Genomic DNA, 15,444 nt, shown 5'->3' with positions numbered 1-15,444 from the left:
GTGTTCAAATACATAATTTCCGGGCCTTGCAATTATTGGATTTGTTTGGGAAAATTTTGGGCGTGGGAGGGGGGTTAGTTGCCCTTCAATCAGTTTGGACTATTGAAAAGGGCAATGGCCCTTTCAATTTTCAATCGAATGAGCTGTTACAAAGTTTCTTCGACAACGAATGAGCATCTCAAAATTAAAATCAGAGGCATTTCGGGAAAATACGTGATAGCAATGAATACACCAAAACAATTGAATTCTGATGCTTGTCCGGTCATTAACACAATTGTAATTTCTTAGTAATAATAAGATTTACAAAAAGTTTTTTAATTTTACTGAGTCAATAGAATCGCTAATTAAATAGCTAACTAAAGACTTGTTTATTATTTATAGTAACTTGTAATAACTACTACAAATGGTAATAATAACTTATTATTTATAAGAACTTAGCCGTGAAGCAAGTTTAATTAAATTAAGGAAATTTGGTCTTGTATATCATTAAGTTTCAGCCCCTCCAATTTTTGAAATGAAGAATAATAAGCAAGTATATAAAAGTTATCAAAATTTGAAATGCGATTTGTTTAATTTCTCTCCGAAGAAAATTAAATTAAATTAGTTTCCTTATTTTTAATTAAATTTTGGTTTTCTCAATAGAATCTGTTTATTTGTCATCATTTTTAATTAAACAAATTAAGGACGTTTAATGTCGTATTGCATTGAGTTTCAGCCCCTCCAGTTTTCAAGGCAATTCTTAAGCAAACAATAATAAAAGAAACATGCAAATTTTAAATATTTAAATTGTGATTTATGGTGTTCTTATTTAGTTTCTTAAATGGTATGAAAATATTGTTTCAGTTTTTTAAATTTGATTTTAGTAAAGTGATAATCTAAGCAGACAAAAAGTTAAGAAGTTGTGCCATTTGTAAATGAGAGACCTCGAATAGACTGGAAAGGGAATCGCCCTGGGTCAAGGCTGGTTGTAAACGGGATCTATAAAACTTAAGGACTAAACTAGAAATCTGCAGGAATTTATAGGTAAAAGTTACTTATAAAGGTTGACACCGAAATTAATGAAAATCGAAAATAGTCTCGTCTTTACAGTCCACACGAGAATCCAATTGCCGAATTATCAAGTGAAAACCAATGTGACCTTAAGGCTGCCAATACGAATACATTATTGAAAATTTACTTCTAAGGTTTTTGATTATTGTAAGATCGTTGCAGTAATTTGTCTTTTCAATAAACCTAATTTCTGAATTTGGCAGGTAAACCTTGAGACAACGTTAAATTTTCACTGGCAACCCTGTTTTCCGTGATAACGAGAAAACCCATCTTCTACTATTTTTCGAAATAAAATATCTGTATTCTTGATGCAAGGATCCATTTTTGAACTAAGCGCTACAACAACAAAATGGTAACATGGTTTGATTTCCAATTCAGTATTGTTTCCAAATATAATATTCGCCACTGTGAAATTTTATTTATTTTGTTTAATTGCAAAACCCAAAAAAGTATACAAAAGAATTAAACAAAATCGCTGAAAATAATCAGATTAATAGCTCAATTAGTCCCGAACCTGGTGCACATTCATCAATATGGGAAAAATATGCGAATTGTATCATAATGGTCCCGTTTGATCCCAAGACTATGAAGTCCGGACTCCTAGGTCCACCACGAGGCCCATCAATGTACCTACAAAGATAAACTTGGTAGTTACAAGAATTGTTCCTCTAAAAAAACTCTAGTTCTGATTCTGGCAGAAGACGCTGAGTTTTATAGAGTAGAAACATTGAAGTGACGTTGTAAATTTCTCCTGGTATGCCTAGTTAAATGCCAAATTCTCAGAAGTTTTTTTTGGGGAAGGAGGGGTCCGGATAGATCTTGGAACCCCTCTCCATATGTACATTGTTATTTTGTAGTATTGGGCCATCTGTTGTTTTGTATTTTTACCTTAAATTTTCCTGTTTATCTACAAATTACTTTTTATGTGTGACAAGTAGAATTCAGTAATTTTCTATTTGGACCAGATGTTATTTTATAGGACCTTGGGTTCATGTGTTTTTTATAGGTTATGTGTTAGGCATGTTCGAACAAGCTGGTATTCATAATCCTAGTCAAATCACTTTTTTAGAACGGTAGCAGTCTTCGTAGTAAAAAAAGACTTGTAGGATAGCTCCTTTGATGCTGGGAACTTTAGCTGGGTAGTTGTTAATGGGATATTAAATTGCTGCGCACCGGTTAATGGCAGAATCTTATTCGAATAGGGAGTGATATAAACTCCAGAAGTGCATTTATAGGCCTAGATTTTCCTCTTCTATGAGAGGCCCTTGAGATAAATATAGAGGGATGGATTCAACTTCCCTGATCTCAGGAGAGGATCTGGGGGTAGTGAGAAAATTGATTCGGATTTTTTGGACTTTTTTCGACAGATTTGTAAACTAGAAATTTCTCCTCTCTCTACTATCGACATTTTTGTAAGCTGGAATTTGAATGGCTTTCTTTTAGTGACTGACTCGTAAAACGAAAGGTACAAATTGGACACTTTTGTCCCTTATTGTGAGACAAGTTGTGATATTTTTATAGTATTTTCCTATTCTAATTTTTTAAAAGATACATATACAGCATAGCATAAAAGACAGAAGAGAATCGATACAAAGTCAAGAACACCAGTTATTTTCTCGTTTTTCTTTCTTTTTTTTATTCAAAAAACAGTTGACTTGATTATTGTATTACAGTTTCGGTAATTTTTTTTAGCTTAGTATTATGTCCGAATTTGTCTATCGGCCTAGTATCTAGGCTCTTTTCTTTCTCAAATCCAAATAAAATTGATATTTCTAAAACTTCCTTTGGTTAGGAAATGTGTATTGATCGTTAATCAGGAATATCCTATGAAAAAGTGCGAATCAGAAGATGTTTATTTTGGTAACTTTGAAATGGTGCTATGCTTATTCCCCCGAAAAATTCCTCTTCCCCTTTTTTTGCCAGAAATTCTCCCAGGAACACCTTAAAAGGAAGGGAATTCGCTTTCCAATACATATTTATTTTTTAAGTGCACTTTTTGCTGTATTCGCTGGGAATTCGCTTTCCAATACATATTTATTTTTTAAGTGCACTTTTTGCTGTAACTGTCGAACTTTCTTTTTATAGAAACATTCTTCTATTTGAAATAGATGTCACGGAGATCAAAGGACGGAAGTGTCTGTTGAGGGATGTTGGTTACTTTATTGTGACCAAACAATTGATTACTGTGTAAGCGATTGATTATAATTCAGTATTAGTTAGGTTGTTCATGGCTCCGTAATGCTTCCCAAATGTTTGTTGATGGTCACTGACATACAAATTTCCATTCTTTCTGAAACACCCTTGGGCATTGTAATTCCTTTAATTCATTATATTGTCTTTCAGGAATCTGGCAGTGAGAACTGGAAAAATAACTTAAGAATGGCCCTGAAGGAGTTGAAATCCATCTTGACTGATGATTCATCTCTGTCTGCTTTTGAGCTACAGTCTTGTAAGCTGGTTGAATCACTCCTAAATCTTTTGCGAGCTAGTTTTAAAAACGACATAATAGATGAGAGAAGAAATATCTTCCTCGAGTGCTTTGCGGTAAGCCTTATCTTCTTTTTCTGTTTAAACGCCTTTATTTAACTCTGTAGGTTTTAATTCAAAATAACCTTCGAGGACAAAATTTCCGTTTGCAGCCAGTGATATGGCTATTGCCAGTTCTGAAGAAGAGGTGGGCCTTCGAAAACAGTCTGCTAAGCTCAGAAATACTGCTTCGAAAACAGTCTGCACAGGGACAGTGCAGCTAAGCTTGTCAAGAGGGAGGAAGATTGAATCCAGTGGTGTCCAAGAAGCTCCAAGAAGAGGACTATTGTTAGAAATGTTAATAATGACATCTTGTATAAAGTTCCGGTTCCAGAAAAGTGGTGACTCTCACAGGTCTAGTTTATGTCATCTGAAAAAATCTTGGGGTCTGAGGTTGACGGTACCCAGTATCCAAAACCTTAGACTCCCGGGTTTTTTCAACGCAGCTACAAAAAAAAGAAAGAAGAAAAACAAAACAATAAAACCGAAGGTATATTGTTTACCTCAAGTGTAAATTGTCTACAGGATTAAGTTAAGAGATATTGGTAGACCCAAGTTAGCAACTACGATTTCTTGGTTATTGTTTAAAATAGTTCTGGACAAGTTTGGGTTGTGCATAAAAAAATGCACTGAGCTAGATCGGGTCCTCTCAGACATTTGCTCTACATTAAGAAGGGAATTCCTCAGATTTTCATATAAATACAAAACGAGCTGCTTTAACTAAAATGTCTTTTAATTTTGACCTATAATAAAAAAATATAGCAGGTTGAAACTGGAACCTTTTTTTGGGGGGGAGGGGGGGGGGGGGGTCCGGGGTCACTATACTATAAATTATTCGTAATGCATTTCGTTATCATATTATTTTTCTTTATTTGTAACTGTTCAGATTACTGCTTTTTTAGAGGTTTTTGCTATTTGTGACAATAATAGGATTTAAGTAAAGGCAATAATAAAGGCAAGTATAACAACCGTTTTTTAATGAACTCTTTTCGCATTATTCTATGTTTTAGGATCTCTGTTTGGTTTTTCCCGAGAATCATTACTAGTAATTTCTACCATGATAATTCCTATTTATTTTATTGATAATAACTAATTTGTATTGATTGTTATTTGAAATAGAAATTTAAAAACATTATCACAATAATATATGAGAATAAATACATAGTAGCAATAATAAATGCAAGAGTAACAACCGTTTTTTAATTACTCTTTTTATTAGTTATTGTAAGTAATCCCTTCTGTCATAATAATGTATTTATTTTATAGATACTGCATAATGTGTAATGATTATACCAGGTCATTTAATGATAGGGACACTAGGTGACATAAAAGTATTACAAGCATTAGGAATAGCTTGACTAATAGCGTTTAAAAAGTAAATATTAACTATTCAATGATATGCCTATTTCATTAAGCGTAGATCCAACCAAAAATATTTACCGCCTTTCGTTACGGTTTGGTAAATTAGACTATCACCATAAATTATTACTATCGCTATAAATAAGAATACTACTATTAAATAAATCGCGCTACTTTAACCAATAAATCAATAATTTATAATTATTTTTTATAATTTATAATTATAATTAAATAAAAAATTTAATCAATAAATGCAGCAATATGCTGCCTGAGATCAACTGAGCGGTGCATTTCTTTCTTATTTAGGGAACAATAGCAGCTTCAACTGTCCTTTTTACTGCCAAGTGGTTTTTTTTCTGTTTTCAGTGAATATTGTTTTACCATCTGGACACCGAATTTCCCACCAGCGCTCCAAATGGTGACGCGTATTTGGCACCCAAAGCAAAGTTTTAGTCCTGCCGTAATATATCTTTCATCACACATCTTTTCAACGGAATGTATACATACATATGTACATATCTGATTCACGCACATATATATATACATATCTGATTCACGCACAAACTCTCCTTGAGCTATATAAACGGGGAGTTGACACGTTTGCCATTCGTGCTTTGTATGATATGTATAACCATCTTGCTGTTGTAATCAGGCTACCTGATGGGACCATAACACGTTTCATTATTCCAGTCCGTCGAGGTGTCAGACAGGGTGCCCTTACCTCTCCAGTTGCCTTTAATAACTGTATCCTGAATGCCCAATCCAGCGCAGTTCCTTCGTGTATTTTAAAAGGGATTGATGTGTCACTTATCGTTTACGCAGATGATATTTTTAACCCCAGTCGAACAGTACAGTCGTTCGAAAGAAATTTTAATTGAAGTAAAGAATATGCTAAGATTAACCTTACATTCAATGGAGAAAAATCGGACGCGGTTCTGTTCAACTGGGGTGAAACTCGAGCAGGATTTACTATTGATTTCGACGGCACGCCAGTTTCCCCAAAATCACAAATGAAATATTTAGGGCTTTCTATCGGTTACACTCTTAAAGCAACTAGAAGGCTCTTGATCTGTGATTTCCAACGTCGAACAGCAACTGCATACGGAAGCTTGGTAGCAAACAAACTTCGAACCAACCACAAAATTCTAGCGAAACTTTACAATACTTCTGCACTCCCGAATGTCCTATACCTTGCACCTTTCTGGCGTACGTTTACGATAACCGAGACGAAGGAGCTTCGGCGATTCTATTTCCGGTATGCCAAATACCTGCTTGCCCTTCCACCATGGTCAAGCAACTCCTGGGTCATTAAAAGATACGTCATCATAGACCCAAATGCTTCTATCAGAAAAAGCATAGAAGCTTATAATAGTAGAATTGGTCGGCACCCATGGAGCGCTATTTTGATTCAATGAATGTTTTGCTTTTGTATGTTTTAATTGTTTTTAAGTAAGGTGGTGTTGTAAAGTTGTTTGTATAGTTTTTTAGGTCATTTTCTTTTTCCTCTTTTCTTTTATTCACATTATACTCCGTTTTTCATGTGTATTATAACGGGTTATAAATAAATTCAATTCAATTCCATGGTCTTAAGATGGATGCCCATTTTTTATATTCATTTAGAAACAGATGAATCATATTTATATGAAAAATTTTCATTGGATTTAAAAAAAATCTCCGTTTTAATTTGCGCTTCTGGACCTAACAAGATTAGTATTTATTTATATTTTTTTTTTTCTTGGAACTACCTCTAAACTATGCAAACGAAAATAAGTAGATTTTTATTTTTTTTTTTTTCATAAATTTTCTTCGTAAATGCTATCATTTATATTTTTTAGGATCACTCAATGCAAATAGATGGCCTATCAGCAGCGAGTATTCTTGTAAGAAAGCTGGTTACTATCCTGGAAACAACTGAAAAGCTACCTATTTATATGTATGACTTGCCTGGTACTGGAAGCAGCCTTCAGGTATTTATTCTTTCTTTCTCTTGCTTCCTTTCTTTGACTCCTCTCCATTTCTATTTTTGCTAATTTTTTTAACTCCTACTATTTTGGAAGCTACTGTAATGCTGCTTATTTCTATGTATGACTTGTCTGCATTATAAATAGCCTCCAGATGTGTATTCTCTCCCTGTGTGTCTCTTTTCCTTTCTTTGATTCTTCAATCATTCTATTTTTGCCAATTTTTCAAACTCTTACTATTCCAAATACTACTGCCACTCTGGAATACTGGAATTTTTTATTGTATGTTGTATGTTTTGTGATGGTCGAATGTTTATGTTTTGTAAAAGAAAATTGTTTTTGTGGTCTTATAATTTTCCAATGTCTATTACGGTAACCATTTGTCAAACGGCATAAACGTTGGTATTTTAGTGTCGATTTTTGAAATTTTTTAAATTCATTCCAGTCCTCACCAAAGGGATTCAATGTCCCCCTCCCCCAGATTGTTTGCAGAATTATGCGGTTTTTGATCGTATACATCTCTATAATAAACTTGATTTAATCACAAACATCTCCGTAATAAACTTAATCCAGGCTTAAAAAGCTGTCTTTTGTTGAATTCCCACTCGAGTTTACTCCATATTCTGCGACTTTCTGAAAACAGATTTTAAATTAAAATCTAATTTGTAGATTCCAAATATGTAAACAATTTTAGTGGGTTTGATATTAGAATTTTGAATTCACATTCAAGAACCTGTCAGGGGGGCTTGTGCACCCCCAATAAATCGTATCATTATTTTCTCTCTTATCCTAAATCAGCCAGTTTGCCTAAGTATTTAGCACATGCTATGGCTACTACTACTAACAGCTCACTGCAGCACCAAGCCACCTGAGGCATATGCACGCTACTACTCCATCCCGCTTTCCTCTTTACACACTCCAAAGAGGTTCCAGTCTCCCTTAAGTCCTTCCTTGCCACCACCACCCATCCCATTTGGAGGCGACATGCTTTTCCTTTGGCCCTTAATGGTTTGCCGAAAAAAAACTATATCTGACAACTTTTCATTAGGACATACATACTTAAAAAAATTAATGTCATTAACATAATTCAAACTCATCTCATTTGGAGACTACCTACTGGCATTTGGCATTTGATTTTCCTTTGGCATTTGATGGTTTGCTGGAAAAGATTGTTTCTAGTATTCTTTTATTTAGCACCTACAAGCTTAAAAAAAAAAAAAAAAAAAAAAAAAAAAAAAAAAAAAAAAAAAAAAAAAAATCCGAAAGATAATTTTGCCGATTTAGCGATATCTTCTTTCAAAGAATTGCTGAGCGTGAGTATCCATGAAAAGCCAGTCCGAATTCAAAATTTATTGAGCACTTTCTGAGGTTTCTTTTCATGGCTTACTTATATTTACTTTCTAATTCAGTTCAGTTACCTCTAAAGGATTTTAGTTCATGAATATTTTAATCTATTTCAGATTTTAACTCGTCGTTTACGTTTCCGGTTAGAGAGAGCTCCTGGTGAGACGAATCTCACGGATCGCACTGGACGTTGCCTTAAAATGGAACCCCTAGCTACTATTGGTCAGCTTGAAAAGCATCTGCTAAAAATGGTTGCTAAGCAATGGTATGATGCAGAGAGATCTCAACTGAATTTTGTTAAGAGGCTGAAGGAAGGGCCACCTGTTACGTTTTCGCACAATAGTGACTTCGACCAAAATGGTATTATTTATTGGATTGGCACAAATGGAAAGTAAGTAGGGTTGATTTTTATCTACAATCTACAGTAGAGTTCCCTTTAAAAGACTACAGTCCGCAAAACCCCTGGATTGCAATTTCTTTTTTCTTTCCTTGTGTGAAATTTTGTTTTACAAGTTAATCAAGAGTATTAATTTGAAATGTCACCTCATTTCTATATACAAAAAAAAAACTATTGAATGACATAAAAGCGAAGATAAGTGGACAAAAATTGCTTGATCACCTGTATGATTTTTAGCCGGCCTTATTTTATTTTTTGGCTTTTTATGTTCAGTTCACCGAGTTTATTTAAATCAATGGCTTTAATATCTCTTTTTTTTTGGCAAGCTCTTCACGCTTCATTAGGTCATGATTACTAATAACTATAGTAAGGGTAATAATTTCCTTTAGCTAAGTTATAATTGGATTGACTGGTTTAGGGTGGCTAAACAGTTAATAAGTGGTGTTTAATGGTGACTAATGTGATGAATACTGTTTTATGGTTACATTAGCAAAGCCTTACACTGAAACACTTTTAGACTAAGGATCAGAAGTGTCTATAATAAAAATTAATAAATTTCATGTTTTTAACGGACTGTATTTAAGCAATTTATAAAGTAGTTTTCACAGCTTGTTTTTTGTAAGCTACTAAACCTTTCAACAAATCTTCCAATTTTAGTTCAACCCTAAAAATTTTGCCTGGTCGACGTCCGACCTGTCTTACTGACATAAATTGAGCATTAGTAATAAAGATAAGGTTTTCCGATTCTTCTTTTTAGTCTTTAGGCCTTTTTCTCTCATAAGATGAATAGAAGAAACGAACCATTTGGACTAGGCCAATATAGAAAACAGAAACTGGTGAATATTTCTGACTGATATACACGATTCATCTTCAGCGCGTATTCAAAGTAATAAAAGTCAATAAAATGAACATATTAATAAGGTGAAAATATTACAAACAAAACTTTTGTCATAAAAACGAACATTTATAAGGTATATGCTATACAGCTTGTCGTGAACAAATATGAGTAGTATATTGGTGAAATAAAACTTTTTTAAAATAGTAAACAGAATTGGCAGTTATTTTTTAAAGAAGACCCGACTTCTTTGCCAGATGTGTGTTGTTTTTCAAGGTGTTGCTGATAATATTGGTTAAAAATATCTGCCACTTTTTTTCTTTCTGTATCTAGTCAGTGTTCCTAGTCTCTTTTTATATATTTTTCGTCATTTCTAACAAATTTAGTTTTGTAAATCAACCTTTTTCTCTTTCTGTAAGCATTCACTCAATATTTTTGTTTTGTTTCAGTCATTTTCTGCCAATTCTGAATCAATATCTTTGTTTTGCTTTATATATTTTCTGCCAATTCAGTGAATCTGAATTGACAGAATTTTTAGTCACAGCAATGTTTGGACAATTCATCTCAAGTCATTTTTCTTCATTGGTAGCCAATCCAGTCTGATAAATCAACTTTTTGTCTTTTATTTTCTTTGTCTGCAATCACAGAATTAGCAATGTGTTTGCTTTAGGTATTTTCTACCAATTCAGTTCTCTGAATTTATTTATGCTATTTCCGTTTTTGTCATTCCCTAACCAATTCAGTGTCAGAAGATAGCCTGTTGTCTTTTATTTTCTCCGTTTTTAATCATCAAATTAATAATAAAATAAAATAAATTTATTTTTGTTCAATTGTAAACAGACAAAAAGAAGCAGGGTTTATAAAGGAAAAATGAAAAAAAGACGAAAAGCAAAATCCAACTTTTAAACGGCACAAATACAAAGTGCATAATCGCTCAAAACAATACTTGTATATAATTTGAAATGGCAAAAACGATTCACTACTCAGAATACAACTCGTATATAATATGAAATGCCAATGTTCGCTTTTTTCATTTTCTTCTAATTTAGTTAATCTAAATTGGTTTAACCAATTTTTGTCAAGTCAATTTTCTGGTCAATTCATGTCATTTTCTTTTTTGTCAGATCTGACCAATTCAGCCTCATTAATTTTTTCCTCTTTTAGTTTCTCTTATCTCTATTGAGTCAATATTTTGTTTATTTTTAGAACTATATCTGACTGGGTAAATCCTGCAAATGCAAATCTAGTGATAGTAAGCAGCTCGGAGGGTCGCAGTTTACCATATGGGAAGCTTGAAGATATACTAAGCAGGGATTCCTCTCCCCTGAATTGCCATACTAATGATGATAGAAGAGCATGGTTTGCCATTGATCTTGGTCTATGGCTCATCCCGTCAGCATATACGCTCAGACATGCTCGTGGCTATGGCAAATCAGCTCTAAGAAACTGGAACTTACAGGTTAGAACTTTATTGATTTTGTTTAACATTACGGTATTTTGTATGCAAGAACTTGTTTCAGACATGAAGCTGCTTTTTTCTTTTCTTTTTTTTGTGATACTTGTTTGAGAGATTTATTTTGATGCGAGGATGAAAAATTGGATCTTGCGTTTTTGGAAGATTTCTGATTCTCTGAAATACAGTTGGTTTATCACTAACTGTCTTTTGCTTGATTCTAATTCGTCTGCTTGCGATTCCTGAACCCTATTTGTTGTGCTGTTTTTTAAGTATATTTTATCACCTCATAGTGGGTTATTGAGAGGTCTGGTAGTCGTCTTAAGGAAAGGTTGATGGTTGGTCGCTTTTCATATTGATCACTTTTCTTCCAAAAAAGTGATTTTCCTTGGTGCTCAAGACTCCAAATTCTGCTCAATGTGTTTTTAGCAGTGGTGATTTTGGTGGGGGAATTTTTATTTTAGTCCAACAATATTTCAGTATATTTTTTGGAATTTCCAAAATATTTTTTTCTGGCATAGACTTCGTTCTATGCCAGATTGCAGCTAATTCTATAACCATGATACGTAAAACAAAGGCTCTTTTTTATTTTTCGCTTATATTGTCGCTTTGTTTTTGTGTTCTCGTCACTTTTTTTAAATGGAAAAAAAAAACAGACATCTTATTTTTCTGCAATAAAAATACACTATACCCAAATTTTGCGATTTGTGTCCTTTTAATGCTTACTTGCTTACTAGCATTTATACTATACTATCAATTTATCTTATCTTTATTTTTCAGTTATACTGTATTTGTACAGAAATCAAAATGAATAACCAACTATACTATCTATAGTAATTTATAGTAGATGTACTATCTATACCGTCTTTTTATAAATGAGTATTACATCCATTTTTATTATCTATACTGTATCATAAATATTACCGTGTCAATCCTTTCTCGAACCAAAATGGAGTATAAATGTAGAAACCAGCCATCCCATAAAATAAAACTTAAAAGCAAGAGAGAGAGAGAGATGGGAAAAGGGGAGAGACCTTACAGGAATAGATTGAGAGCCCCCAGAGGTATGGCGCCCGGGGCTGGAGCTCATCTGCTGCCAGGCCTGGAATTGCATGGATATTACCTTTACCTTCTCCAAATAATCAAAGAAGAAGGAGAAGTAAGGAGTGACAAACATAAAGGAAAGGAGAGATAAAGATGTAGAAAGAAATGAGGAGAATAACAAAAAACATACGAAAATGCAAACTAATGAAGTAACAAGGTCCAGGTTAAAATTAAAAGAAAAAAAGTTGGCAGAGAAGCCGAAAAACTTGAAGAATAGCACTAAAAATATAGCACTGACCAAGTTAAAGATTCAGAGTGAAACAAAAACTCGCAGTGGCAAAAGCTAAAGACGCTGAAACTGAACTTAGCGCAAATGGAATATAAAACAGACGAAATTTTACGGAAAAAAAAACTTCCTGAAAATATGGTTAGATCCTTTGGAAAAAAAATAGTCATTAGAACCGTGTTATTTTCCAGGGGGTTCCAGTGGTTTAATTCAGGCTGAGTTTTCAAGTTTTCATATTGGTTTGAATCATTATATCGTTTTTTTTTGTAACGTTTGCCTTTTTTGGTTTTCTAGTGCGTGATAACTGTTTATTCTACTTTGGCTTATTTTCTTTTTTAAGTTAGTGCCCCAATACTTTGAGCTCCCGATTCCTTGCTCACGTATTGTGATGTAGCAGCTAAAAGCTCTAATTAATTTCTTTTTCCTCTAAGGTGTCCAAAGATGGGGCAAATTGGATTACTTTGTTCAACCATACTGATGACACAAGCCTTAACGATCCTGGTTCAACTGCTACTTGGCCATTAGACGCACCTGCAGGAGAAACTCAGGGATGGCGCCACATTAGAATTATGCAAACAGGAAGAAATGCGTCCGGACAAACTCATTATCTCAGCCTTAGCGGCTTTGAGATTTATGGAACTGTTACAGGTAAGTGGTCCCTTAACCTGTTTTGCATATTATCAAATTTTATCTTTTTCTAGTTGTGATATTAAACCATTCACGGTATTCGCTTCATTCTTCTGCGGGGGCTTAACTGACTTGAAAAACCTGTAGTGGTAGTGTAGTGTTGTAGTGAAGTGGTAGTGTTGAATAACTAATTAGTAATATAATAACTAAAAAATAACATTCACTTTGCCTGAGAAAGTCTTTTGCAAAGCCGGTATTATTAGGGATACAAGGGAGTGGGAGGGATATTACCACCCCCTAGACTTTGAAAAATATGTGTTTTGTTGTACTTCAATTTTTTCATAGAAAAAAAAATGCCTCTCCCTGATTTTGAAAAACCCCTTCTTCGTATCATCATAAAAAAATTGAAAAAATTGTCACCTCCTCACATTTTGGTGAATTGCCGCCATTGGTTTGTACGTTACTTAAATCAGTTGAACCTGTTATCCCAAATTTTAGAATCTGGGCGGATTCTGCATTAGAAAAAACTCGACTTGCATTGAATGAAGGAACATAATACGGCAGGCGAATAGAAGGCTCTTATTGATACGATGTTGTCACAGCAAGAATACACTTAATCTTGTTCACATCAGCCTATTGAGACTATACTAGGCTATACTATACTATACTAGACTATACTATACTCAATATAAAGTATGCTATATACGCTATATTGCTGTTATATCTTTTATTTTGTCTAACTGTAATTTTCATAGATTGTTTTTCATTCAGATCACCGCGGAAAATACTTTTTTGGCATAAGAAAATAGCAATGTGATTTTCGAAACACCCTATAAATTGGTATGAACAATAACATTAATTGCAAAATCAACAATGTTAGAAAATAAACAGCTTAAGACGAAAATAAAATACTTTTCTGGAACAATAATTTATAATAAAAAGAGCAGGAAGTTTTGCGACTGCTGCATGTTTCAATTTTCTATTGCCCTTTTTACCTTCATATTCTCAATAAGCTATTACCTGCATACGAGGAGACTGAGACCCCCTCCCCTGTATATTGTCCTGAAGGAACCTCCCTATATCTCTGAATCTCCTATATCTCTGAATCGGAATTATTTGTTATCAGTGTTTTATGGGGTGCGCGAGGCTGTTGATTGAAAAAAAAATGAAATTTATCATATATAGCATATGCTTCGTCTTAGCTCACAAAAAAGGGCGAGGGTAATCCACCCCCTTGAGGGATGACGCTATGGGACCCTCACTTAGAAAAAGGTCATCCGAACTCTAATTATTTGTGATGTATCTTTATAGGGGTATGCGACGATCTTGGGAAAGCAGCGCGTGAGATGGAAGCTCAGGTGCGAAAACAAAGACGTCATATCAAGAACAATGTTTTGAAACACCTTCAACCTGGAGCCAGAGTTGTTAGAGGAGTTGATTGGAAATGGAGGGATCAGGATGGTACCCCTCCTGGGGAAGGGACTGTTGTCGGTGAGTTTTCTTTTTATTCAACTCATTTTTATTAACTCACTGTCTTTTATTTGTCTATGTTCGTCACATAAATTCCTTAAATGTGTGAGCAAATTTCGACTAGGAGAAATTGTCTTTCTGCCTGTATTCATACGGCCAATTTACGAGTCAGAATTTTTTTTTTTTTTGGGGGGGGGGGGGGTCCGACACCCCCTGGATACGGCCCAGTCTGCGAATGCTCTGTGGACATTCAGTAAAGCCAATGACGAAAGGACAAGTATTTTGCTTTTATTTGCTTCATCATGTGACCAGTCCACCTTTGACCAGTAAATTGTCGGTTATATCTCTGTATGTTAGTCTCAAATTCAGGCCGAACTATCGTTAAAAATTGGTTGTTTTGGTGTCAATAGTCTTTCAAGGTTTTTCTTTACACCATCTAATGCAGGGTTCTTATTTTTCTCTATTCCGTCTTTTATTCTGTTTCATAAAATCTATTTTCTAAAAAAAAAAAAAATACATTGAAATACTGGCAGAATTTGATTATTTCCTTAAAATGTATCGAATGGCCTATGGATTTATAAACTGGTCTGGTCAAAAAACACAAGTCTTTTTGTCTTTTTGTTCCATCTTGTGGCCAGTCCACCGTTGGACAGTAAATTATAAATAATATATCTGTATGTTAGTGCCAAATTCAGGCCAAACGATCAGAAATCGTTAAAAATAGCGTTATGTTGGCGTCAGTAGTCTTTCAGGGTGTTCTACACCATCTAAGGCAGCGGCATCATTTCTCTCCATTCCTTTTCTTTGTATTGCATAAGATCAGTCTCCTAGCACCCTAATACATTGAAATACAGAATATTGAGGAATTGATTTTTTGAAGCTTCGGGCATTCCCATGCTTTACATAAAAGAAATATGAAATTTTATTCAGTATTGTATTGTATGTTTTATTCAGTTACCTTTTCATCGTTGCTCAGAAAGGTTCCTATTTTAGGACTAATCGAGATAATAGTTACCATTCCTGAATCAACAACAAATGGTAATTTTTTATCACTAGCTACTTTTGCTTGTTGTTTTTTGAGGCATTTTTAAT

At 34.0% G+C, this 15,444-nt stretch overlaps 1 protein-coding gene across 8 annotated transcripts in view; it reads left to right on the top strand.

Annotated features, from left to right (window-relative positions):
* The window catches only part of LOC136029562 (E3 ubiquitin-protein ligase HECTD1-like), a 484,457-nt gene that overhangs the window by 432,163 nt on the left and 36,850 nt on the right, over positions 1–15,444 (top strand). For all 8 annotated transcript variants that reach the window (XM_065708048.1, XM_065708041.1, XM_065708047.1 and 5 more), the window contains 6 exons: positions 3,394–3,594; positions 6,771–6,902; positions 8,357–8,631; positions 10,679–10,931; positions 12,687–12,903; positions 14,194–14,373. In XM_065708048.1, coding sequence (XP_065564120.1) covers positions 3,394–3,594; positions 6,771–6,902; positions 8,357–8,631; positions 10,679–10,931; positions 12,687–12,903; positions 14,194–14,373 — 1,258 coding nt within the window. The remainder of the gene's footprint in view (positions 1–3,393; positions 3,595–6,770; positions 6,903–8,356; positions 8,632–10,678; positions 10,932–12,686; positions 12,904–14,193; positions 14,374–15,444) is intronic.

The sequence above is a fragment of the Artemia franciscana genome, chromosome 7 (genome assembly GCF_032884065.1).
Source record: "Artemia franciscana chromosome 7, ASM3288406v1, whole genome shotgun sequence".
In the NCBI taxonomy this organism is placed as follows: domain Eukaryota; kingdom Metazoa; phylum Arthropoda; class Branchiopoda; order Anostraca; family Artemiidae; genus Artemia; species Artemia franciscana.
Note: the sequence above shows the minus strand (reverse complement) of the source record. Positions and strands in the feature narration are given on the sequence as shown.